Source organism: Callospermophilus lateralis, chromosome 2 (assembly GCF_048772815.1).
Source record: "Callospermophilus lateralis isolate mCalLat2 chromosome 2, mCalLat2.hap1, whole genome shotgun sequence".
In the NCBI taxonomy this organism is placed as follows: domain Eukaryota; kingdom Metazoa; phylum Chordata; class Mammalia; order Rodentia; family Sciuridae; genus Callospermophilus; species Callospermophilus lateralis.
In genome coordinates this window covers 123,620,396-123,647,287 of record NC_135306.1, presented here as the reverse complement: position 1 = coordinate 123,647,287, position 26,892 = coordinate 123,620,396, and the positions used below count along the sequence as shown (strand labels likewise).

The 26,892-nt window shown below is 34.8% G+C and overlaps 1 protein-coding gene across 3 annotated transcripts in view; it reads right to left on the bottom strand.

Annotated features, from left to right (window-relative positions):
- Nucleotides 1-22,619, bottom strand: part of Dcun1d5 (defective in cullin neddylation 1 domain containing 5) — a 30,586-nt gene extending 7,967 nt beyond the window's left edge. The window contains exons 1-4 of one of the 3 annotated variants that reach the window (XM_076846469.2): nucleotides 22,240-22,619; nucleotides 20,147-20,238; nucleotides 14,282-14,352; nucleotides 13,800-13,891 (exon numbers count right to left, since the gene is read on the bottom strand). In XM_076846469.2, coding sequence (XP_076702584.1) covers nucleotides 13,800-13,891; nucleotides 14,282-14,352; nucleotides 20,147-20,238; nucleotides 22,240-22,325 — 341 coding nt within the window. In that variant the 5' untranslated portion in view covers nucleotides 22,326-22,619. Of the gene's footprint in view, nucleotides 1-13,799; nucleotides 13,892-14,281; nucleotides 14,353-20,146; nucleotides 20,239-22,239 lie in introns of those variants that run through there. The other 2 variants (XM_076846470.2, XM_076846471.2) reach the window with 2 other exon arrangements.
- Between the last annotated feature and the right edge of the window lie 4,273 nt (nucleotides 22,620-26,892).

The window sequence follows — 26,892 nt, the reverse complement described above, 5'->3', positions numbered from 1 at the left end:
ACATTTTGCCACCTCTGAGACCATCTGACACACACTGATCAAATTTAGTTGTGTCATGAACTATGACCCACAGTATTCTACTCAAAATTGAATTTTAATACTCATGATATAATACATAATACCTAGCATTTTCAAATTTGAATAAGACTTTCACTATGCTAAATGTATAGTAAGTTAAAATTCTATTAAGGTGTAAACATTTTGTATACTTCTTTTTTTGGTCCTGGGGATTGAACCCAGGGGGCACTTAACCACTGAGCCACATCTCCAGCCCTTTTTATTCAGAGACAGTGTGGCCAAGTTGCTCAGAGATTCCCTAAATTTCTGTGGGTTTTGAAATCAGGTTCCTCCTACCTCACATGTCCAGCCATTTGGATACATTTCTAATGTTAATTAAATCTTGCATATCTAAAATAAGCCAAACTTAAGTCATGTTACCTGTTTTACACGCTGCTAGATTTTTTTTTCCCGCTGTTTCTAAGGGAAACTAAAGCCAAAAAAAATTCATTTTTTGGTACACTCTCCTTACCAGTTTTCGTAATATTCTTTACATAAGCCTCAGAAAACAAAATAAGGATCATTTCACTTTTTTTCTGTTTCATGAAAAAATTTACATAACCTTGGGATTAGTGTTTGTCCAAACACAAATTAAGCATTTGGGCCTTTTTATTGAGGGAAAAGAAAGGCTTTAAAAACTATTAAATTAATAAATCAGCATTAAACTACTTAACTATACTAGAAAAAAAATTACAAAATTAATATTTTTTTAAATTGTAGATGGACACAATACCTTCATTTTATTTATTTTCATGTGGTGCTGAGGATTGAACCCAGTTCCTCATATGTATGAGACAAGTCCTCTGCCACTGAGACACAATCCCAGCCCACTGAATTAATATTTTTAATGGCTACGTGACTATTCAAATTTTCTTGACCGATCTAAACAGAATTCAATTTAATACAGCTTTCAAGCCTACAGAGTAAAACTTTAGGTGTAACCATAAATTGTGGTATTATTGCTTTTATTATTCACTTATAAATGACACATTGAAAAACTGTTTTCAGAGAATTGATAGGGATAAAAATTCTACTGGAATAGGTTTAAGAAAGAATGAGAAGAACTAGAGAAAATAAGCATAAACAAACACTTTTGAAGAACTTGGTTCTACCTACAAAATGGGGAAATCTTTTTCTACCTACTCTTCTGATAGAAAAATATCTAGAATATATAAAGAATTTAAAAAACTCAGCACCAAAAAACCAAATAACCCAATTAATAAATGAGCAAATGAATTAAAGAGACACTTCTCAAAAAAGAAATACAAACAGCCAACAAAGCCGGGTGGCGCACACCTGTAGTCCTAGGGACTCAGCAGGTTGAGGCAGGAACATCACAAGTTCAAGGACAAACTCAGCAACTAAGACCCTCAACAATTTAGCAAGAACCTGTCTCAAAATAAAAAATAAAACGGGCTAGGGATGTGGCTCAGTGGTTTAGCATGTCTGGGTTCAATCCCCAGTACCAAAAAGCAAACAAATGGCCAACAAATAAATGAAAAAATGTTCAACTTCAACAGGGAAATGCAAACCAAAATCATACTGAGATTTCATCTCACAACAGTCAGAATGGCAGTCACTGGGAATACAAAAAATAATTATTGCTGGAAAGAATGTGCAGAGAAAGAAACATTTTTACACTGTTGGTGGAATTTTAAATTAGTACAATCACTATGAAAATCACTATCAAGGTTCTCAAAAGACTGTGCAAGGAATCACCATATGACCCAGCTATACCACTCCTCAATATTTATGGTTTAGATGTGGTATACCCCAAAGCTCACATGTGAGACAATGCAAGAAGTTTGGAGGAGGAATGATTAGGTTATAGCCTTAACATAACTGAGTGGTAACTGGAAGCAGGTACAGTATGGCTGGAGGAAGCCATTCATTGGGGCTGTGGCTATGGGTAATATATTTTGTATCTGAAGAGTGGAGTGTCTCTCTCTCTACTTTCTGATCACCATATGAGCTGATTCCCTCTGCCATACTCTTCTGCCATGTTGTTCCTGTCTCACCTGGATCCCTGAGGAATGGAGCCAGCTGTCTATTGAGAATGAGATCTGTGAAACTATGAGCCCTTAAATAAACTTTTCATCATCTAAAATTGTTTTGGTTAGATTCTTTAGTCACAGCAACAAAAAAAGCTGATTAAAACAATACTATAGTGATACATGTATACCCATGTTTATAGCAACACAATTCACAATAGCCAAACTATGGAGCAGCCTAGGTATCCATCAATAGACGAATGGATAAAGAAAATGTAGCACATACACACAAAGAATTTTTATTCAGCCATCAAGAAAAATGATACTACATCATTTGCAGGAAAAGGGATGGAACCTGAGACAATATGTTAAATGAAATAAGTCAAACTCAGAAGGTCAAGGGTCATATGTTTTCTCTCACCAAAGAGGAGGGAAAAAATAAAAATGTCGGGGGAGCAGGGATCTCATAAAAGTCAAGCGGACATCAGAAGAGGGAAGAAAACAAGAAGTGGGAGGTGGGGAGTGCTGGGGAATGATATCAGCCAAATTATAGTGTTATATTATGTGCACATATAAATATGTAACAACAAATACTATAATTATATGCAACTATAATGAACCAAAAAAATGTGGCAAGAAAATACTTGGTTTTAAAATGGCATACAAAAGAGGCACTAGCATGAGTGGGATAAAAAAAAAAAAAAATAGTTAAAAGGAATAACTTTCTCCCAGCTACTAGGGAGGCTAAAACAGGAGGAAAGCAAGTCTGAGGCAGCCTCAACAACTCAGCAAGACTGGCTCAAAAGGGGGTAGAGGGGAGGGGCTGGGGATATAGCTCTGCAGTGGTAAGGCATCTCTGGGATCAAAACAGAAATAACTTTCAATTTCATCAAGATGGAATAAATATATCTCTTTCACCATCCTTCCCTCCCTCCTTTATATATGATGTTCCACAGATATTATATATAAAACAAATGTAATAGAATTCCAGAAGTGAAGACTTGAATAACAAGAGTGGCAAGTTCCTTGAGTTTATTCTTGCTTTATATACTCAGCCTTGGGGCTGAAGAAGCCAGCAAACCAGAAACAAGAGGGAAGACAAGAGAGCTCCAACAAAAACCTCAACTTTTTCTAGCCAAAAGACTAGGAAAGGAACAGCATAGGAGGACAAAATTTAAAAAACTAAACATTCTATTTTAGTCAAACACTATCAAAAAACCTGTGATCCAACTCCCACCTATGCCAGTGAAGACTGTAGGGACCTAAAATATCCACCCTCACCAGGATATATGACCTCTCTCTCAACTCTTATAATGTTTGGTACAAAGCACATGGAGAACATGAACTTCTACAACATAAGATGGAGAAAAGACAGTCTTTAAGGTACTGGGAAAACCAGATCGCCATATGTAGAAGAATGAAACTGAACCTCTATCTCCCTCCCTCAACTCAAAGTGGATCAAAGACCTAAAAATTAGACCAGAAACTCTGCAAATGCTAGAAAATTATAGGGTCAATACTCCATCGTATGGGTGCAGGCACTAACTTCCTCAATTAAGATTCCTAAAGCTCAAGAAATAAAACCAAGAATAATTAATGGGATGACAGCAAATCAAATATAAAAAGGTTCTGAACAATATAGGAAACAAGACCTCAAAAAGATTATAAAATGGGAGAAAATCTTTGCTAGCTACTCCTCTGATACAGGGCAAATATTCATAATACACAAAGAACTCAAAGACTTATCAAAAAAACAAATAACCCAATCAATAAGTGGGCAAATGAACAAAAGAAAGAGTCATTTCTCACAAAAAGGGTAAATGGCCAAAAATAAGTGAAAAAGTGTTCAATTTCCTTAGCAATCAAATGCAAATCAAAACTACATTGAGGTTTCATCTCACCTCATTTAGAGTGACAATAATCAAGATTATAAATAATAGCCAGGTATTTATATTATAAATAATATTATATAATAATATTATTATATATTATAATATATAATAATATTATAATATAATATTATTTATATTATAAATATTAGCCAGATTATGTGCACATATACATATTTATATGTGCACATAATATAACACTATAATTTGGCTGATATGCACACGCCCATAATATCAGCAACTCAGGAGGTTGAGGCAGGAAGATCACAAGTTTGATGCCAGGCTCAGCAACTCAGCAAGACCCTCAGCAAATTAGTGAAACTCTGTCTCGAAATTAAAAAAAATAAAAAGGGTTGGGGATGTACCTCAGTGGTAAAGTATCCCTGGGTCCAATCCCCAGTACAAATAAAACAAAACCAGAAAATAAATAATAATAAATGCTGGAGATGATGTGAGAGAAAGGAATAATTATACACTGTTAGTGCGACTGCAAATTAGTAGGAACACTTTGGAAAGCAATATGGACAGTCCTTAAAAGATAAGGAATGGAACCACAATATGATCCAGCTAATTCACTCCTTGTGAAGAGCTGAAATCAGCATACTATAGTGATACCTGCATTCCGCATTCCAATGTTCATGGTAGCGCAGTTCACAATTACCAAATTATGAAGTCAACATAGGTGTCTGTCAACAAATGGATGAATAAAGAAAATGTGGTGTGTATATATATATGTACACACATAGGTGTATATACACACACACACACACACACACACACACACACAATGGAGTTCTCCTCTGCTATAAAGAATAAAATGAAGCATTTGCTGGCAAATGGATGAACTGGAAAACAACATACTAAGTGAAATAAGCCAAACTCAAAGTTAAGACCAACTGTTTTCTATCAAATGTAAAAACCAGGAAGAAATAAGGAATAAAAACAAAGGGAAGATCTTATGAAAATAATAGAGGAAAGGAATGGAGGGGAGAAAAGAAGGGTTGGAAAGGGAGGAAGTAATGAAGTGAAATCAATCAACTTATGCATATATGAATTCCACTTATGTATGATTATAATGCACAATTAAGATAACAAATAAATAGAAGAAAGACCAGTAGAATAGAGGAGGGGGATGAGGGAAAAGGAGGACAGGGAAAGTGGAAGTACCACAGATTGAAATGATATATATTATATCATATTCATTTATGAATGTTAAAATGAACCCCACTATTATGTATAACCACAGTATACTAATAAAATCATACAATTTAAAAAATTGAAACTTTTATTTCCCAAAAAGCCTTATTAAGAAAAGGATGAAAACAAATGGGGGAAAAAAAATTACAAGCCACATATCCAATGAAGGACTCCTGTCTGGAATACAGATATTCCGTATTCTGTATATACAAATCTAGAATATGAAAACTCTCAAAACTCAGCAGTAACAAAATTATCCTTATATCTTTTAGCCTCTTTATAATTTTCTTCCCTGAGTTCAATCCCTGGTTCCACCACCACCCCAAAAGTGGTCTGAGATTACCACTACATTTTAGGTATAAAGCTCTATGTAGCTAAGTGGTAGAGCGCTTGCCTAACAAGCATGACGCCCTGGGTTCAATCCCTAGCACTGCCTTGGGAGGAAGGGGGAGTTACAGGTATTCTTTCCCCTTCATGGATTATTTTAGGTAGAGGCCTGTTTTCTGTATCTTTGCAACTTAAAGCAATGTTTTCACATTTTGTTTTAGTAATTTAAGCTCACTGTTATAGTTTGGATGTGAGGTGTCCACACAAAAGCTCACGTGTGAGACAATACAAGAACATTCAGAGGTGAAATAATTGGGTTAAGAGAGTTTTAACTCAATTAGTGAATTAATCCCCTACCAGGATTAACTGAGTGGTAACTGAAGGCAAGTAGGGTGTGGTTAGAGGAGGTAGGTCATTGGGAGACATGCTTTGGTGTATGTTTTCTATTTGGTGAGTGGAATCTCTAGGCTGTCTGATCATCTTGTGAGCCACTTCCGTCTTCCACACTCTTCTGCCATGATGTTCAGTCTCACCTCAAGTCCTGAGGAATGGAGTCAGCTGTCTATGGACCAAGATCTCTGAAACCATTGAGCCCCCAATTAAACTCTTCCTCCTCTACAGTTATGCTGGTTGGATCTTTTAGTCACAGCAGCAAAAAGCTTACTAAAAATATAATGCAAAACTTTAACAGACTTGAAATACAAAAGGGAGAAAAAGACAAAGTATGCCTCCTGACAATCTAAGTTATTCCTTTTTCTACCTCCATAGTTTGAAAATTATTTTAACAGTGTAACACACAAGGTCTGGTATATAGAAGCATTCCAAAACTATTTGTTAAATAAAAATATGAACACCAAAAATAAGCCCCAAGGTTGATGGACAAGATTTTTAATTATTAAATTTCACAATTCCTATTGGGGAAAAAAATCAGTGGAAAAGTACAGATCAAAACAAAATCATAAAGCACATAGTGACTAAGTTCTAAAGAGATAAGAACCCAAGAAATTATATATAATCTTTTCCAAATATTTTACATCCCATGGGTTCACACAGCAACAATATTACTTAAGTGATCTCAATGAGCTTTAAGACAGAGATAGTGAAACAAAGAACAAAGATTCATGTCAGTGACTTCAGTTAAAATCCTAACTTCTCTATTTTCAGCCATAGGGCCTTTAGGAAAGTTACTAATTTAACCCTTTCCAGCTTGTTTCCTGTTTTCTAAAATAACAATAATAATTTCATAGGATAGCCATAAAGATTAAATGGGAATACATGTGTTAAATGATTAAGATAGCTCTTGGTTTAATGTGTTTCTTTTGAGACAAATGGATTAAAAAAATCACCTACCCTACATTCTGTTACCCAAACTACATCCTACCACACCTAATGGTCTGTATCTTGAGCAGAGAAAGAATCTAATGGCATTGAAAATTGATGTCTTCTCCTTGGAGAAGAGTGATAAAAAAGAAAAGCCCAAATCTCCACATTACCAGCATCATAAAGACTGTCATTGAACCAAATAAATATACCTACTTACTAATACCAACTCAATTCTTAATCTAGTCCCTAGATAAACTCCAAATAGTAAAAAAGTCAATATCACAGAAATTAGGAATTTAGGAAGAATAGGTCCTTCTTTAAAAAAAAAAAAAAAAAAAGGCATCTTTAACTAGTAATGTCATGGGAAGCAAGTAGTTTATAAATAGAACCAAAAAAAAAAAAAAAAGAAAGAAAGAGAAACACCAGATTTGGGGGAATATTGGCATAATATAATACCACTCTCCAAGGCCATATGGTTAATGGAAGAACAAAATGGTATAAATTTCAATACTGAGACTTGGAAATTAATTTCCTGGGTATTGTTAAACACCTGATCATCAAGGGAGGCCTTCAAAATTCTGCTTCACCTTTAAAATGAGAATTCTCATTTATGTATCAGATCTAAATGAGGTTCTCTTCCTGAAGGGTAAATTCCAATAAAAGAATTTCATCACAAAATTTTAGATTAAGAACCTTTTCTAAATCAGGTTTATTACCTACAATAATTCTACCTCTAGGCGTATATGGAAATGTGAAAACCGCATTTTGAAACTCATGAGAGACTGAAGAGGAAAGATGCAAACAGCAATTAGTAGTTGGATCCAAAATGCCAAATGAATAATAGTCACAAACCACACTCACCATAGGATCCCATCTACCCACTCCTCTGCCTCCACCATAAAGTAAATATTCTTCATTCCTTTCTTTTTTAAAGAAAGTCAAGCCAGAACATTCCCTATAATTTTCAAAATAAGGGCTCGAAAGACCAGAATGTGCAATCTGTACCCCACTGGCAGGTAACTTAGTTCCTACCACTGTTATTAGATGCTATCATCTTACCACTTTATTTATAACATCATATCAAGTACAATTCTCTTCAAAGGTCTATGTTGTTTTCTCTACCAACATATTTTTCCCTTGTTCCAACACGAAACTTTCATCTAGCTAATGTGTGAAAAATGCTCCATTCCAGTAGAGTATGTCAGAAACAAACCTTCCAACCACCCCTAGAACTTTGTATCTGTAGATGGAGAATAAGAAAGATCCATAACCTCCTAAGAACACCAGCATGATTTTGTGTGTAGCAGTATATGTGAATCTTAACAGGGAGATGGTCCATAGTTTTGCTAAAATTCTCAAGTATCTAACCTTAAAATAACCAGCAGCTGGATATAAAGGTACATATTTGTGTTATCAGCTACCTGGTAAGTTGAGGCAGGAAGATGACAAGTTTAAAACCAGCCTGAGCAACTTAGTGAGAACCAGTCTCAAAATAAAATAAGGGATGGAGACATAGCTCAATGGCATAGAATGCATGTCTAGCACATGCAAGGCCTGCTTCAGTCCAAAGAATTTGAAAACATAAAAACAAAAACAACTGCTCATTAAAAACTCCAAGGCCATTATAATTAATGGAAGAACAAAAAAAAAATCTGAACTGAAAAATCTTTGATGATTCCTATGCTCAAAAATCTGGTTGTTGGGGCTGGAGTCGCAGCTCGGTGGTACAGCACTTGCTTGCCTGGCATGTGTGAGGCCCTGGGTTCAATCCTCAGCACTGCATATAAATAAATAAAAGATCCACTGACAACTAAAAAATATATACATACATTATATATCTGGTTGTTTCCCAGTATCTAAAACATTGTTTAAACATGTTACCTAAGCTCTTCCCAATGGAGTCATTATCCCAAATATCTAGAATTTTAAACACATTCTGGCAACTTTATCTATCCTATAATTCTAACAACCAGATTACATCCTTTAAACATAATTTCCTTCCTCAAGGCTCTCCTCCCAATTTCTCTCTTCTGAAATATTTTCCCATATCCTCAACAAACATCTTGATTATTTTTCAAGTTCCAGTTCAAATGCCAAGTCTATAAAGATTTCATAATCTACTCAGCTGAAATTAGCCTTATTAGTTTCTTTCCTTTCCCAGTATTTTGTACTTTTACTCTATCATATATCGGGTTCTGCCTGGGTTTCAGTTATAGTATTGAACTGTCTTCCCTGACCTATTATAATATAACCAAAGGGCAAGAGCTGTGCCTGATGTATCACAGTGATCACCAGTAAGAGGCACAGTACTTAATGTAAGATAGGTTTTTAATGTAAATATCTATAAAATTAAATACAATGTGGGGAAACTTGACTTATTAAAGATGAAAACTTTACGAAGCAAAATATCTAGAAAAGCTATGGCAATTTCATCCTCTGAAACTTACAAATATCCATCTACTCCCAATTATATATAAATTCTTTTAATTTATATAAATTTATTTTATTTAAATTTATTTTTTTTGGTTGTTCAAAACATTACAAATCTCTTGACATATCATATTTCATACATTAGATTCAAGTGGGTTATGAACTCCCATTTTTACCCCAAATACAGATTGCAGAATCACATCGGTTACACATCCACATTTTTACATAATGCCATATTAGTGACTGTTGTATTCTGGTACCTTTCCTATCCTCTACTATCCCCCCTCCCCTTCCCTCCCATCTTCTCTCTCTACCCCATCTACTGTAATTCATTTCTCTCCCTTTTTTTTTTCCCATTCCCCTCACAGCCTCTTATATGCAATTTTGTATAACAACGAGGGTCTCCTTCCATTTCCATATGCTTTCCCTTTTCTCTCCCTTTCCCTCCCACCTCATGTCTCTGTTAAATGTTAATCTTTTCCTCCTGCTCTTCCTCCCTGTTCTGTTCTTAGTTGCTCTCATTATATCAAAGAAGACATTTGGCATTTGCTTTTTGGGGATTGACTAGCTTCACTTAGCATAATCTGCTCTAGTGCCATCCATTTCCCTGCAAATTCCATGATTTTGTCGTTTTTTAGTGCTGCGTAATACTCCATGGTGTATAAATGCCACATTTTTTTAATCCATTCATCTATTGAAGGGCATCTGGCTTGGTTCCACAGTCTAGCTATTGTGAACTGTGCTGCTATGAACATCCCTGTAGTACGCTCTTTTGAGGTCTTCAGGGAATAGTCCGAGAAGGGCAATAGCTGGGTCAAATGGTGGTTCCATTCCCAGCTTTCCCAGGAATCTCCATACTGTTTTCCAAATTGGCCGCACCAATTTGCAGTCCCACCAGCAATGTACAAGAGTACCCTTTTCCCCACATCCTCGCCAGCACTTGTTGTTGTTTGACTTCAGAATGGCTGCCAATCTTACTGGAGTGAGATGGTATCTTAGGGTGGTTTTGATTTGCATTTCTCTGACTGCTAGAGATGATGGGCATTTTTTTCATGTACTTATTGATTGATTGTATGTCCTCCTCTCAGAACTGTCTGTTCAGGTTCTTGGTCCATTTGTTGATTGGGTTATTTGTTATCTTTTTGTCTAATTTTTTGAGTTCTTTGTATACTCTGGATATTAGGGCTCTATCTGAAGTGTGAGGAGTAAAAATTTGTTCCCATGATGTAGGCTCCCTATTTACCTCTCTTATTGTTTCTCTTGCTGAGAAAAAACTTTTTAGTTTAAGTAAGTCCCATTTGTTGATTCTTGTTATTAACTCTTGTGCTATGGGTGTCCTATTAAGGAATTTGGAGCCCGACCCCACAATATGTAGATCGGAGCCAACTTTTTCTTTTATCAGACGCAGAGTCTCTGATTTGATATCAAGCTCCTTGATCCATTTTGAGTTAACTTTTGTGCATGGCGAGAGGAGGGGATTCAGTTTCATTTTGTTGCATATGGATTTCCAGTTTTCCCAACACCATTTGTTGAAGATGTTATCCTTCCTCCATTGCATGCTTTTAGCCCCTTTATCAAATATAAGATAGTTGTAACTTGGTGGATTAGTCTCTGTGTCCTGTATTCTGTACCATTGGTCCACCCGCCTGTTTTGGTACCAGTACCCTGCTGTTTTTGTTACTATTGCTCTGTAATATAGTTTGAAATCTGGTATCGCTATACCGCCTGATTCACACTTCCTGCTTACAGTTGCTTTTGCTATTCTGGGTCTTTTATTTTTCCATATGAATTTCATGACTGCTTTATCTATTTCTACAAGAAATGCCGTTGGGATTTTGATTGGCATTGCATTAAACCTATAGAGAACTTTTGGCAATATCGCCATTTTGATGATGTTAGTTCTGCCTATCCATGAACAGGGTATATTTTTCCATCTTCTAAGATCTTCTTCTATTTCTCTCTTTAGGGTTCTGTAGTTTTCATTGTATAAATCTTTCACCAATTCAAATGAACAAATTTCTTCACACAAAATAGAAAGCCAATTCACTTATAGAAAGCCTGTATGATAGCCTTAAAGCAAATGTGTAAAGTTTTCTAAAAACTGTAAAGCATTATACAATACAGATTAAAATTAATCATGACTATTATAGTTCACTATATTTGACTAAAGTACATATTTTAACTATCAGACTATTTCTACTCTTTAGCACAGTTCAACTAAAGTTTCTACACATTAAAATTAATTGAAACAACTGATAACTATCTTAAGATGATTTAAAGACCCCCAGCTTCCTTGGCTAAATTAAATCCTAAAAGTACAAATGAAAACTATACACAGGGAATAGAGCCTATGAAGTTTTATATTTTAAGATTATATTATAGAAAGTCAAGTATATTAAACAACTATAAATTTTAATATTAAGACATACAGGTTATTTAGTCTGTGTTGCTTAAAATTTGAACTATTTTATTCCTAGCAAGATTTTGAAAGATTCAGGGAAAAATAAGAATTGGTTGATTGAGAGGGAAGAAAACTTTATACTTCACATAACAATTTAGATCATGAAGAAAAAAATCATTTTCCTAGCTGAGAAAACTTATTTGTATAGCTTCAAAGCTCTACAGAATATTATTAATATTGTTCTAGGTACATGACAATGATACACTTCTGGGACAATTTAAAATAAGTACTTGCTTTTATTTTGAATAGCTTTTGAACTTCCTATAGAAAACATATGTCAAAGGTGCACTGGCACGTGCCTATGCCTGTAATCCCAGTAACTCAAAAGGTTGAGGAGTCCAAGTTCAAGGCCAGTCTGGGCAACTTAGTGAGGCCCTGTCTCAAAATAAAATAAAAAGGGCTAGCAATATATCTCAGTGGTAGAGTGTCCCTTGGATCAATCCCCAGTAACAACCCTCCTCTCAAAAAAAAAAAAAAAAAAGATGCTAATAAAAACCATGTTCATGGGCTACTTAATTTCTGTTGTTTGGTACTCATTTCTAATGATTCAGGAGTATTAGAAATGTTTTTTGTTAACCATTTTATTATACAAAGGCTCTTCATATCAACTCATGCAAAAACAATTTGCATCTTCTTGGTTTATAAATACAAAACTACTTATTAGCTGAAATAATCCAAAAAACAGCTCACAAAATGTAGTAACCTAAAAAGCCCTTAAAATGTCAAATTAGCAACTGACAATTTTAATAGAACAGGCTAAGTTGCATAAAAACTGTGGTTTATGTTCCTTGTGTATCCTTTTGTATGCACTTGCCTAGCACGTGTGAGGCACTGGGTTAGATTCCCAGCACCACATAAAACAAATAATAAAGGTCCATCAATAACTAATAAAAAAATTTTTTTAAAGTTAAATAAATAGTTGGTAGGATACAGCCCCCCAAAATTTCAGAACCAATGTATTTAACTGGGCATATTACAACATCTAAATGTAATAGAGAACTAGTAATCGGTAAATTTAAACTCTAGATCCTAAATCTGCCACTAAGGAATTGTGTAAACATTGTCAAATATTTTCTTAACTTGTTTTCATCTTAAATTCCTTATTTATAAATACTGGAAGTAGGAGAATTGGTTTTATGTTCTATTCTAGAAATTATGATTTGGTTCCCGAGAAAAGGTTTTTACCCCTCCAAATATAATCTATATGTTAATGTTGGTTTAAATTAGACACTGAAAACTCAAATACAAAAGCATAGGTGCCATAAAAACAAATATACTTCCTTTTAAAAAACTGAAGAACAGGCAAAGAAGGACTAAAAATAGTTAGGTGTGTTAATAAAAGCCTAATACAACAGGAAACCACCAGGCTAATAAAACCTTAGTTTCTGCCTTTAAAATATAAATTAATGCTTCCTCACTTGAAAATTTTAACCAGTAATATCCTGAAGAAACATTAGGAACATGATATAAAATTAACACATAATTCCTTATTAATTCTGAAATTAAATAAACTTCATTCTGGAAAGCCAAAATCAAATTATTTTTATAAAGTTAATTCTATAACTTATAATTTAGATATTCAAAGACACCATCTTAAACTGAAAGTATCCAAGTATAAAATGGCTGAAGATTGCATGGGAACTGACATTTTCTTTTGTTCTGTTTGAGATCATTTAGTAAAAAAGAAAAACAATCATAAAAATATCATGTAATTGTATCTTCAAACTGATTTAAGAAAGGAGTGAGGAGGCCCTGGAACTTAGGACTGCTCATGAACAAACTCCTTACATTGTGGAGTTCTCTATTCAGAATGTAAAGCCCTTATAATACTCAAGCAACCTGTGAATACAAACTCTTTAATCACAGATTTCTAATTCACTTAACAAGAGAATCAACGAGTTTTTAATACAATTATACTGAAGTTCTAAAACAATATGAAAAATGGGGTATTTATCTGCCAAGATCACAATATAATTTTGTCAATCCCCAAACTGATTCTGTGATAGATCAAACCAATTTGATTTTTTAAAGGTGAAATCTTACTCCTGAAAATTACGAAGCACAAAGTATCAATTAAGATCTTCAAATAGGCCATCAAATTTGTTTTTTAAAAAAATTTCTTACTGTAATGAAGTCATTCCCTTTAACCATTCTTCCTTGGTAAAAAATCCCATGCTTTCAGCCTCCAATTTCCACGCTAAAACTAACATAATAATCTGGAAAGAACAGAACATAAAGGATACGGGAAAAGTCAGCATAGAGATAATCATTTCTATATTTATCATGGAGAGCATTTTTATAAAAACTATATCCATCCTTCAACCATTAAAGAGTACAACCTCTGGAATTATTAACTATAAAGAAACTAAGATGGGCCAATTTCTTAGAAGTAAAAGTTTATGAGGTAGAATCTCACTTTACCACAAAAACATTTATAACAAGAGAATACGTGCCCAACTTAAACTGATTAATAACACTCTAAATGCAAATTTACAATACTAAAGGTAAAAAAAACAAAATCTTCATAAGTATAAAATCAATTTTCAGAAATTTATGAATTTGTTATACCCATCTTATATTGCATTCTACTTAGAAATAAAACATACATTTTCAGGTTCAACACCAATGTCTTCACAAAATTTTTCCATTCCTTCTGGCCCTACAACTTCATCAGGACCTTCAAAGACAAAAATAATTTATATATTTGATTATGATTCAATATCAACATAGAACAAGGCATCTATGAATACAACATAACATTTGACAAATAACTAGAATAGCTTCAAAAAAAGTATAAATATTTGCTAGAGGATTTAGAATCTAAAACTTTTAAAAGTAGTCTTTAACAAGTCACTATGAAATTAAGAAAATTTTAAAAAGAATCGATAAAGAAATACTTCATTAGTATTATTCATTAATTTATTTAAAAAATTTACTAAGCCTACTACTAATAAAATTTTTGGCAATGCAGGAATCCATTTTTTCTTTTGGTACTGAGGATTGAACCTAGGATGCTGCACATGCTAGGCAAGTGCCATACCACTGAGCTACATCCCCAGCCCACAAAGCAAGAATTTTAAAAAGCCTAAGAAGATTGAAGCTAGCATGTGTAAGAAACAATGCCCATTTTCATTTTTTCCTACTAAGGATTTAACCCTAAGGTAAGCAACCTACAGTCCCAGCCCCTTCAAATTTTTTATTTTGAGACAGGGTCTTGTCAAGTTGCTTAGGGCCTCACAAAGTTGCAGAGGCTGGCCTTGAATTTGCAATCCTGTCTCAATCTCTGGAGTTGCTAGGATTAGAGGCATGCGCCACTAGGCCTAGCTCAATGCATAGTTTAATATAGTAATAAGAAGAATATTCATTTACTTACTACAGATTATCATTATCTCTTTTAAATAAATTTAATTATTCTTAAAAATTTATATTGTAAAAATGACTTATTTAAACTACTATATTATAATTTAAGAAATATTTTCCTTATCATATTGGTTCTAAATCACAAGGCATCAGTTATGTCACCTTAATGTAGAAACAAAAATTTAATTTCAATTAGCTTGTGTCTATCATGTGACCAAAAATTGTTATTTATCTTATTCCTTACTTGACTCCGTATCACTAAATTTAAATTAATATATCAATTCTCATGCTTTTTTTTTTTTAAATCAGACTCCCAATACATAGATATTGAATCCGCTAGGTTTCTTTTGTGACTGGATAACTAAAAGAAATCTTGATATATAATGTTAAATTAGTCAAGAGGAGCCTCCATTCTCCTTTCTTAAGAACTAAAAATACTCCAGCTTTATAAGTCATAAACTAGACCAACGCTGCTCAGGTGGATTTGACGGCATCACTGTTAGCTTATCTTAATTTTATTAAGAATGTAGCCATCCATTATGTAGTCAATACATTTTGCTGCTTGAGATGATATCCAGGATGTCAAGATGACTTTAATATATAATCAGAAACCAAAACCCATTTTAAATTTTATGTAAAATGACCATTGTCCTTAAGTTTAAATAAGCAGTAAAAGTGCACTGAAGTGTTGAAAGGGGAAGACAGTGGTAGTCATTTTTACTTCCTAATATGAACATCTAGAAAATTGTTTTAATTAAACATGTTATATTCATAATTCAACATAGGAAAGAATGTACATAAGAGCTGGGGGTGTAGTTCAGTGGTAGAATGTGTGCTTAGCAGGCACAAGGCCCTGAGTTAAATCTCCAACACGATTTAAAAAAAAAAAAAGCATATATACACAATAAAGGTATTTAAAAATACATAACTAAGGCTGTGTTTGGCAGCACATGTCTGTAATCCCAGTCATTTAGGGAGGCTGAGGCAAGAGGATCACAAGTTTGAAGTCAGCCTGGGCAAATTAGTGAGATCTTGTCTCAAAATAAAATAAAAAGGACTGAGGATATAGGTTAGCAGTAGAGTACTTGCCTAGCATATGCAAGGCCCTAGGTTCAATCCTAGTACCAAGAAAAAAAAAAAAAAAAAAAAAAAAAAAACCAAACCCATAACTGAGTATGCATCCTCATTATATGGCTGGAAGAAAAAAAAATACATTAAAAATTTAATGGAAGAAAACAAAAGTGCTTTTTAAAGCCATGACAGAAATACATTCTAATTTTTTCTGATGCAACAAGTACACTCGCCCTCAAAATTGCCATCAATGCTTAGAAGGGAAAGCTGAAGAGTTTTATCAGGAAATATCAGCTACTGTCACAAAATACAGGCTTCTAGAAATGGGGATTAGTGATTAAAACTGATTAGAATCAGGTTAAAATTTGTTTTATATGTATAAAGTATGCATACACACACACACACACACACACACACACACACACACACATATATCTCATCTTCTAGAGCTAAGATCTATAAATGTTAAATAACTTTCCCAAAGAAATGCAAACAGTAATATATTTAAGTCTAAAGCAAAGTCTATACCAATGTCCTTTCCTTGAGTCATAATTTTAATTAAACTTTTTAACCATACCCTCCAATGACACTATTCCTGGGTAAAATTTCTAAAGCCAAATTTAATTTACTCTTTCATGCAAATTGGTTTGCACTCAATTTAAAAAGCCTGGGAAATGATTAGTTCACTGTACTAGTGCACTTTACCAGCTGGCTACTATATTAGTATTATACACTTCTAACATTTTTAAATTTTTGCTTAAGACTTTTTAAAAATTCCCTTTCACTTTGTATGTTTTTGTTTACCACAGGCCCAGCCTTCTATATCTTGGGTTCTGCACTAATAAATTTCAACCAATTGCTCATCAAAAATATTCGAGAGTGAAAAACCCCCATCTGTACTGAATGTACACACTTTTTCTCATTATTTTTAAACTATTTACGTAGCATTTACATTGTATTAAATAGTATAACTAATCTAGAGATGGCTAAAAGTCTACTGGTGAATATGTGAGGGTAATAGGCAAATAATAATACTCCATTTTATAAAGGAATTTGAGCATCTTTGGATTTTGTTATCTGTGGTGAAGATGAGGTTGTCCTACCAATCCCCTGTGGATAAACAGGGACAAACATATTACTAAATTCTTGTTAATTTAAATATCACTCAAGCAAGGCAAAGTGGTACACACCTACAATGCCAGGGACTTACGAGGCTAAAGCAGAATTGCAAGTTCAAGGCCAGCCTTTGCAACTTAGGGAGACCCTGTTTCGATACAAAAAGGCTGGGGATGTGGCTCAGCGGCAAAGTGCCCCTGAGTTCAATCCCCAACACTGCAAGCAAGCAATAAATAAATATCATTCAAGAGTAAAAAGGTTTTGCTTACAGGCAAAACCACCAAGTTAATCACACGTGACCTATAATTCTATAGTAACACATTGTGGGATATTTTTAAAACTAGGAGAAAAACATCATTAACTCTTTGATTTTTTTTTTTTTTTAAATAATGAAGAAATGTTTCCAGGTGTATGTGCAGTGCTTAATACCATACCCATAATAGACTCTCGGGACAAAATAATGTGCTCAGTGACACAGCACTTTCATCATGAGCTACATAGATTAATTTTGGAACAACATTATTAAAAAGCTACAACCAATAAATCTAATGCTGTAATGCTATTACTGTTTTAACAGTAATAGCAAAAATATACTGAGTTCTGACTATATACCAGGTACTATGCTAAGGGCTTTATAAGATATTATACTAATAGGCACAACCACTGTCTCCACTTTAATGAGGGACAGACGCATTTAAACACAAAACAATGACTGTTTGGCAATTGGTTCTTTCCTATCAAGCAATTTTCTGCCCAAAGTCTCCACAGAGAGCCCTCCCCTAATCTGTGTCTCTGAAAGTCCATCCAACCCTTCTTTACTCTATTTATAAAGCTCCCTATATTTATTATTTGCATAATATTCCAAAATCTATAATTATCTTGCCTATATGCTTGTTTACTATCTTCTTCACCAGAAGCCAAGTCCCATGAAGACAGGGATCATGTCTGACTTCTTCACTCTTATATCCCCAGCACTTTGCACAGTGCCTGACTCACCAACAAGTGCTGGATAAATACTGAATGAATGACAGAAAATAAATTAACTAGTGTACTCATATTTTTTATAAAAGTGAAAATTAGTTACCATGTACACAGTCATGTACATATTTAAATAAAAATATTAGCCCTGTGCAATGGCACACACCTATAATCCTAGCAGCCCAGGAAGCCGAGACAGGAGGATAGCAAGTTCAAAGCAAGCCTCAGCAATTTATTGAGCCCCTAAGCAACTCAGTGAGACCCTGATTATAAATAAAATACAAAAAGGGCTAAGGATGTCACTCAGTGGTTAAGCACCCCTGGGTTCAATCTCTGGTACCCCACCCCCCCAAAAAAAATTTATATATATATAGGAATAGTAGTTAAAACCATTGTCTCTAGTGTCACAACAACCATGGTTTGACTCCTTGCTCTTGTTACTATAGTATCTAGGGCAAATTACTTAATCTAAGTCTGTTTTCTCAATAATAAAATGAATATTACACCATCTACTTAACAGAATGGTTATATGAAAAAATAATATATATAGCACAATTCCTGTAATAATGACAGCAATTATTTTGTTGGCAATTAAAAAATGCTTATACAGGGAATACATGTTTAATTAGAATTTTATGATACCCAGAAAAGTCCTAAAAAGAGGTAAACTCAAGCAAACATTAAAGAAAAAAGTGCTAATTATTTTTATAATAAGAGTGACCTTTTAATTCTATATGCTGCATACCAATAAAACTGGCATTTTGAATAATGGGTCAACATCTTAAATGGAGGTCAGTAAGAAAATGAATTCCCTTCATTTAAATTGGGTTAGTGGTTGCCTTGGGATGCCAGTAATAGCTTTTTTTTCTGGTCTAGAATGATTCTGTTCTGCTACTAAACAATTTTAAATTATACTTTTGGGATCACCTCACTGATCCCAACAGTTATGTTGCTGTCCCCTTTTTAAAATAGTCTCACTTCCATACAGTTAACCTAAACTTTATTTCAAGTTCAAAGCACATTTTAGAACTTAACATGGATCAGCACTAAATAAACTACATACACACTTTTAAACAAAGATTGTGAGAATGTCATTGATAAAAGAGAGGAGAAAAAAAATAAGAAAGCAGGTAAGAAAAAGAGGGAAAAGGAAAAACAAAACCAAGTTTTTAGAGTTAATAACTCCAAAAGAGCAAAACTACTTTAAGGGGCTTACAAAAACGTTAGTAACAAATGGGAAACAATTATTCTTTTTCATTTACTTGCTTAACTCTTCAGCCTCATCTATTGCTGGTTTTGACTTTTACCTATATCCTAGGCTTAGAATTTTTCAGCTGTTAATAGGATTTAGATGAGGTTAGTTAGCTCTTCCAAGAAAACTACCCTGACACTTCCAAAGCTGGGTTATACATTGCTCCTATGAATTCTCACAATGTGTCCTCCTAATACAATATTTATCACAATGTAATAACATGAATCAATTTACTTTCCTATTCTATCTCTAATAGAAGTATATGACCAAATAACAATCATTAAAGGGTAAATGTTTTGTGTAATAATAGTTTAAATCTTTTCCTGTCTCCCCTAAAGTCTCAGAAAATGTTAAATTCACAAAAATTTCCAAAAAGGAAAAAAATTTACTACGTATTTGTTTCCCATAATACTACTATAGCCAAAGGATGTAAATAAGTGAATCTCTGTTTACACATTAACAGTAAATGAGTTTCTCCTCTCCTGATGTATACTGAATACATATTTAAAGAAATACCAGCTGAAAGTGGCTCCAAATTTTTAACCAATCCACAATCCTTGGTTTTGACCCTGATCCTATCACACAGCACTAAAACATGGCAGGCCTGAAAAAATAATTTGTTAAATGAATAAACCAAAAGGAAATAAAATTTTTAATACATATGACTGATATCTTCTTACATTAATTTCATTACCTGCATACTCATAAAACCAAGCCAGGCACTTCTTGCTTGAAAAATGTTCCTCTCCACTTATTAGTCTAGCAGGGGGTTGGGATCTGCAATAACTTAGAAAACACACAAATGCCTAAGATTTTTATCAAGTCTCAACTCTTAATGAAAAACTAAGTTCAATAAGAACTACTTCAGTTCAAACAAAGTTTTGTTTTTTAAGTTGGCACTATAGGGAAAAAATGGAGTTAAGTATTTGCAATTTGAAACAGTAGTCTATACATTAGATTTCTGTCTAACAAAACCCAATTGCTTCTTTGTTTACTATCAAATTCCAAAAATACCAACTAAAATTATTTCCCAGATTTCAAGACTAAGCAGAAGTTCAAACTAAGTGTCAATGTAAGACTGAGAAAGTAAAATCTTTATTGTAATTCCACTGATTTTCATTGAAACTGTGCATAACACATACATTTCAAAATCTTACAAAGTATATATTTCAAAATAAATGATACATTAAAAATTTTCATGTATCATCTTTCAAACTTAAGATTTTTAAAAGATGATTTAGAACCTAAAAGTGTATTAAATTCCAGATTAAAAACACACACACACAACAAAACCTCTACAAATTAATAATCAAAAATAGTCCAAATAATTGGGCCAAAGCTACTTAATCATATTTTTTTCCTCACAAAATCATTAAAAGTTGGGAAGTTAAAAAATGGCCTCTAGGATTTAACCAACCAAGGAATTCAAATAATTACACTACCACAATGATATGGAAACACTGGAATTTCTGCAATTGAATAATGTAATGTAAAATAGGAATACCATATTTTAAAATTTTAATTGATAAAGTATCACTTGATTTCTATTTCTGTCTGCCTAGCTACTTTAATGTTTAAATAATTTTGATACATTACACACTTAAGATGGCCACAAGTTAAAGTGATAAAAACTAATTTGCCTATGTTTCATAAAAATATGCTAGTAACCACTTCAAATCCTAATGTTAGCTACCAAGGGATATAAGAAAACTGTATCATAAATTAACAGCCAAAAGAAAAAATACAGGGTTCCTTAGGCTTCTTTGCCAAAGCACAGTAATGAAGGAAAAAAGTGAATTATAAAAAGGAAGATGTAGACTATACAAGTCACCTCCCTTACATTTTAAGCAGTAGATCTCTCATTAAAGAGCATTCTATTTTTTTCCTTACAACCCTAGTTAGTCTTGTTTTAATGGTAACATCTGAAGTTGATGTTGAAAAGCATCAATCATTGAGACAAGTATACCATATGAGATGGGGGGAGGACAAAAACCCACTTTCTCACACCTAAACCGCAATGATCTTTTGCAGCACAGAAGGTTTCTGTGATGACTGAATGATATGAAAGGGGCCAAATAGCTATTATTATAGTTCTGCTTTGTCTTTTTTTTTCTCAAAGAAAATACTGAGTATAATCGCTCCAAAATTATTAGTATACATACTGAGAATTAACAACGTGCTGAATGCTCTAGAAAACAAAAAGCATGCAGGGCCTTCCCAACACTGCACACAGGGAATTGGCTTCCCAACTATAATTCCCAAAACTGGGGCTCCTTCAATTAAAAAAGGCCTCCAGCTGGGATGGTTCAGATTAGTCCACTCCAAATACTAAAAATTTGGAGGCCAATTACAGAAGTTTTTCCTTTTTTCCATTTCCAAAGCAGTTCTCAAGATTCCTTATGCTCTCTCTCCTTTCTTCAGGCTCTACAAAGAAATTCTAGGTTTGACCTTTTAGGTTGGGGGAAAAAGACGAGAAAGGAATTAAGGGAGTAGAAAGTCGAAAAGAGTGCAATTTGTCTATGCAAGTGTTTCCCCACCCATTCTGCTGGGCACGTAGACTAATGAAGGGCGACTCTTCTGGTCCCTCCTTAAACGCCAGAGCACACGCACACTAGCGACCACGAGGTCGGGCTCGGAGACTGGGGGTTCTAGACCTACCGCCTAATTTGATTAGAGGGCTCTCACCTCTCTCCACCTGAGGCCTGGAGGCTGGACCCAACTCCTTCTCCTCCAGTTGTCCTGCAAAGGAGGAAGGAGGAAAGACTGAAAGGTGGGGGGAGGTGGTACCTGGAGATTTTACACTTTTTGAGGCCTCCGTCTTCCGCTACTGCCGTTGCCACCCCAGAGGATTTTCTCTTCTTCTTCACTGGCATCTTCCGCCCTCCCCGGCAGGGTGGGCTGGGGGGCCGGGGAAGGGAGTCCCTGTCCGCTGGAGGCCCCTCAGCGCTGGCACCCAGTTCCCAAAGACAGCAGCAAGCGGAGGGACACAGTCGCCAGCCCGCACCGGCGCGGCCCAGCCGCTGCCCGTTCGCACGTCTCCTCCTCGTCTTTCTTTGCTTAGGACAGAGGTAGCTCCTCGCCTGTGAACACTGCGGCTCGGTCTCGCCAGGAGGAGAAAACGCGAACAGCGCGGCACCTACACTAGTCACGGACAGCAAGCAGCTCAATCTGACCCGGATAAGAATTGCCCGGGACCGGAAGTGACGCAAGTGCAGAGCCGGGCGACGCGATGGGCGTGGCTTCTGTTGGTCCAGCTTGCCTTACACCAAGCGGAGAGGGACTTGGCCTGGGCTGGTGGAGAAATGTAGTCAAAATTCCGTGTTTTGTCCAAGATATCCTGACTGTTCTAATGAAGATTACACCCCGCGCCAGAGCTGATAGTCACCACCAATAAATGTTTCATGAAACCACTAATATTCTGCAGTCGACGTTCAAAATAACTTGGTAGACTAATCTGAGCTCTCAATGGAAACCTCACAATTAATTGTTCCCACCCCTTAAATGTGCTAGTGCCCTGCATGCTTTCTTTATGGGCCTAAGATCAGCTTCCTTCTCCGCCATCCCCACTTTACCACTTCTGCTTATTACTTTCTCCTGTATTAAAACAGCTCTGCCATTTTTATTTCTACTAATAATGCACCTCTCAGGTAAGAGTCAGTAGGTACCCATTGACAATAAAAATTGGGGAAACAGTTCTAAGGGATTCTCCCTAAACCTTGTTACCCCAAACAAACTAATCACTCGCACTCCAGTGGAAATATTTGTAATTAAAATTGTAAATGTTGTGTGTAGAAATTATCTAGTCAAAAAAATCATTAGTCAATATTTTTTGTAAAATCCCCTCTAAAACAACTGTAATGACAGAGGAATAAAAATTTCTTTATATTCAATAAAGTCGTTATGGTTCATTAGCACCATAATCTGGCTAATCAGAATATCATATTTCTTTAGTTCTATTAATCGATTCAGGATACATGCTTAGCTCAAGTCAGGGTAATAAGTGCTAAGGACATGAAACTGAGCTATTTCTTTCCTGTGAACTGGAACCTGAGAAACTGTTGGGAATGAAACCAAAATTCAGAAAAGACCAAAATCAAGCAGAAGACAGAAAAACCAAGATACAATTATGTGTTATCAGTCCCAAGTCCATGATATGCCCTGGAATTGTCAGTTACGTGAGTCAATAAATTTCACCAATTTGCATATGTAGTTACCGAAATGATGTTTAAAGCCTTTAATCCTTCAACTCAGTTGAAATGCAGAGACTAACAAATATCAATCAGATCAAGTCTCTAAATAGAACTACTTTCTTCAGAAAGTAGAGGACAGGAGCAAAATCTAGAGTACAAGTGACCCAGATTCTTCAGCAAATTATTAGGAAGAGAGGAAAGAGAAGGAATTTAGAAGTGATTTCTAAAAAAAGAGTTGTTGTTTTGACAGAGCTAGGGTTTCAACCCAGGGTGTTATACATGGTAGGCAAGTACTGGACTACCGTATACTTCTAATCTAGATCATTTCAGTATGGTTCTTATTTGACTTGTGATTCAAGCAATTTAAACAATACTATAACAATTATGGGGAAATCAGAAATTGTAAAACTACCAGATATTTGAGAAAATGTAGAACTTGGAAAACTTATCTATAGCATATCAGTAATTCCTGGGACCTGAAATAATGTGGAGTTGTGGGGGAGAAGACTGGCTGCAAAAGAATGCAAGGGAACTTTTTAGATAATAGACACATTCTATGTGTTGACTTAATTGGTAGCAAATATACTTCTCAAAATTCATTGACTCATACACTTAAAAATAGATGTTCTTGCTGGGCATGGTGGCACATGTGTGTAATCTCAGCTGCTCTCAGGAGGCTGAGTTAGGAGGATCACAAGTTCAAAGTCAGCCTCAGCAACTTGGCGAAGCCCTAAGCAATTAAGCAAGACTCTGTCTCAAAATAAAAATTTTTTTAAAAGAGCTGGGAATGTGGCTCAGTTAAGTGCCTCTGGGCTCAATCCCCGGTACCAAAAACAAAACAACAGAAAATATGTATGTATATTTTATATATTATATATATATATATATGTATATATATACATATATATACACACACATATATATACATATATGTCCTTAATTGTAAGAATATATTTCTCAATAAATTTTATATCAAATGAACAAATTCAAACAACACAAAATAAAACAAATAATAATTACAAAATGCTATTAGAAAAAGCAAAGTTATTTCTTCAAGAAATTAGCTGCAAAAGCTAAAGAATCCTTTTCCCCAATAAGGACAAAGGAAATGGAATAAAACTCAAAAGATGAAGACAAATAATTTAAGAGGACCAGAGGATAAAGTTCAAAGAATCTCATTCCAGATAATGTCATGGCCTAATCGAAGGATAAGGAACTTCATAATGCATATGGAGCAGGATACAAGCATTGTTACAGACCAGGACTATTATACATCTTTTATTATTTTCTAAACTGGATTTTTTACTGTTGTTACCATGTACTTTTCCATCATTATATATTGAGCAAGAGTGGAGAGAAGATCATATTCTCTTAAGTTCATCATATTCTCTTAAGTTCGTAAGTTGTTAAACCATATAGAATCAATTTTAGACCTAAGAAGATCCTGACCTATCTGGAGATTCTGGTCATTGAGCTAAATTCAGTAACTCGATAGGAGATTACTTGCACCCATAGAATTCTTTGGAAAAAAAGAAAAAATGCTGGATTTATATGGTATACATTCAGTAGATCTATAATTCAAATAACATTTAATGACAACTTAAACCAGAAACTTCTGGAGTAAAGAATATAAGGCTGACATGACTCCTGCATTCACAGAGTTGGACAGTCTGGAAGGGAAAATGTATACAACCTATCTAAGATATTTTATGAATAAATAATAAGATCAGCTGGGTTAGGGTGGCACATGCCTGTAATCCCAGCAACTCAGGAGACTGAGGCAGGAGGATTGAAAGTTTGAGGTTAGCCTCAGCAACTTTATGAGACCCTCAGCAACTTCATGAGTTGTCTCAAAAACAAACTCAGGATGATGATATGGTTCAGTAGTAAAGTGTCCCTGGGTTCAATCCCCAATACCAAGAAAAAATAAATAGGATGTTTGTCAGTAATATCATGGGGATGGCAATTTCCAGGGTTCATATAGAACATTCATACCCACACACTTCTTCATTGCCTTCTCTGGTCAGTACCTACAACCACAATAATACCTCCATTTCTTTTTTGGAGGGGGCAGGGCAAGTACCAGGAATTAAATTCATGGGCACTCAGCCACATCCCCAGCCCTATTTTGTATTTTATTTAGAGACAGGATCTCACTGAATTGCTTAGCCACATCCCCAGCCCTATTTTGTATTTTATTTAGAGACAGGATCTCACTGAATTGCTTAGCGCCTCGCTTTTGCTGAGGCTGGCTTTGAATTTCTGATCCTCCTGCCCCAGCCTCCGAAGCTGCTGCGATTACAGGCATGCTCCACCACCTCAGCTCATACCTCCATTCTTAAAAGTTTGGTCTATATCATCTCAATTACTCTTATAAAAATATGGGTATATTGATACCTCTCTACCTGTGAGGAATGTAGAAATGCCTATTTATGTGGTCTTACTTTTTTCTGATGCTTACCAACACATGGATATCCCATGATTTTTTACCAAAAGTACTACAATGGAAAAAAACTATGAAAGAATACTTTGGTTGTTATGCAGGAAATTTTTAAGTGAAAGTACTGAGGAGAGGAAATAATGAAATATTTACCTTAAGCAGAAACATGTGTTCTGGTTTCAGATCCAAAGAAGATCAGTAACTTTAGGAAAGTTATATGACTTTATTCTTCATCTTATCCTGTATAAAAAGATGTAAATAAAAAAAACAGGCTGTGGCTGTGGCTCAGTGGTGCTCTTACTTAACATGTGAGAGTAAGAGCCAGTGGGTTTGATTCTCAGCACCACATTAAAAAAACAAATAAAATAAAGGTATTGTGTCTGTCTACAACTAAAAAAAATTTTTTTAAAAAGCCATAATACCCATCTGTAATGACAGTGGACATAATACTTAGCTGAACAGGAAAATAGGCAAAAGGGCTGATACATAGTTCCATTATCCATTTAGCATTTGGTGTTTATAGAACAAAGCCATGAAAAAGATCTTTAAAAACTGTCATATCTGTATCAAGGTAGCCAAAAATAGGACCTAAGATGTGTTAATTTATATGTTCTGCACATAGTTTATTTTTTTCTTAACACCTCTTTAGTAGGATTTTTCCACTTGCCAAAAAAGCAAGCAATGCAGACATTAAGTGATTTATGGGATGCCAAGTGTTATTGTGGTCCTGGAACTATATTAGCCTTTGCATACATTAACAATGATTTTCAAAACAACTTTGTAAGTCAAAATTTTATGAAACATTTCCAT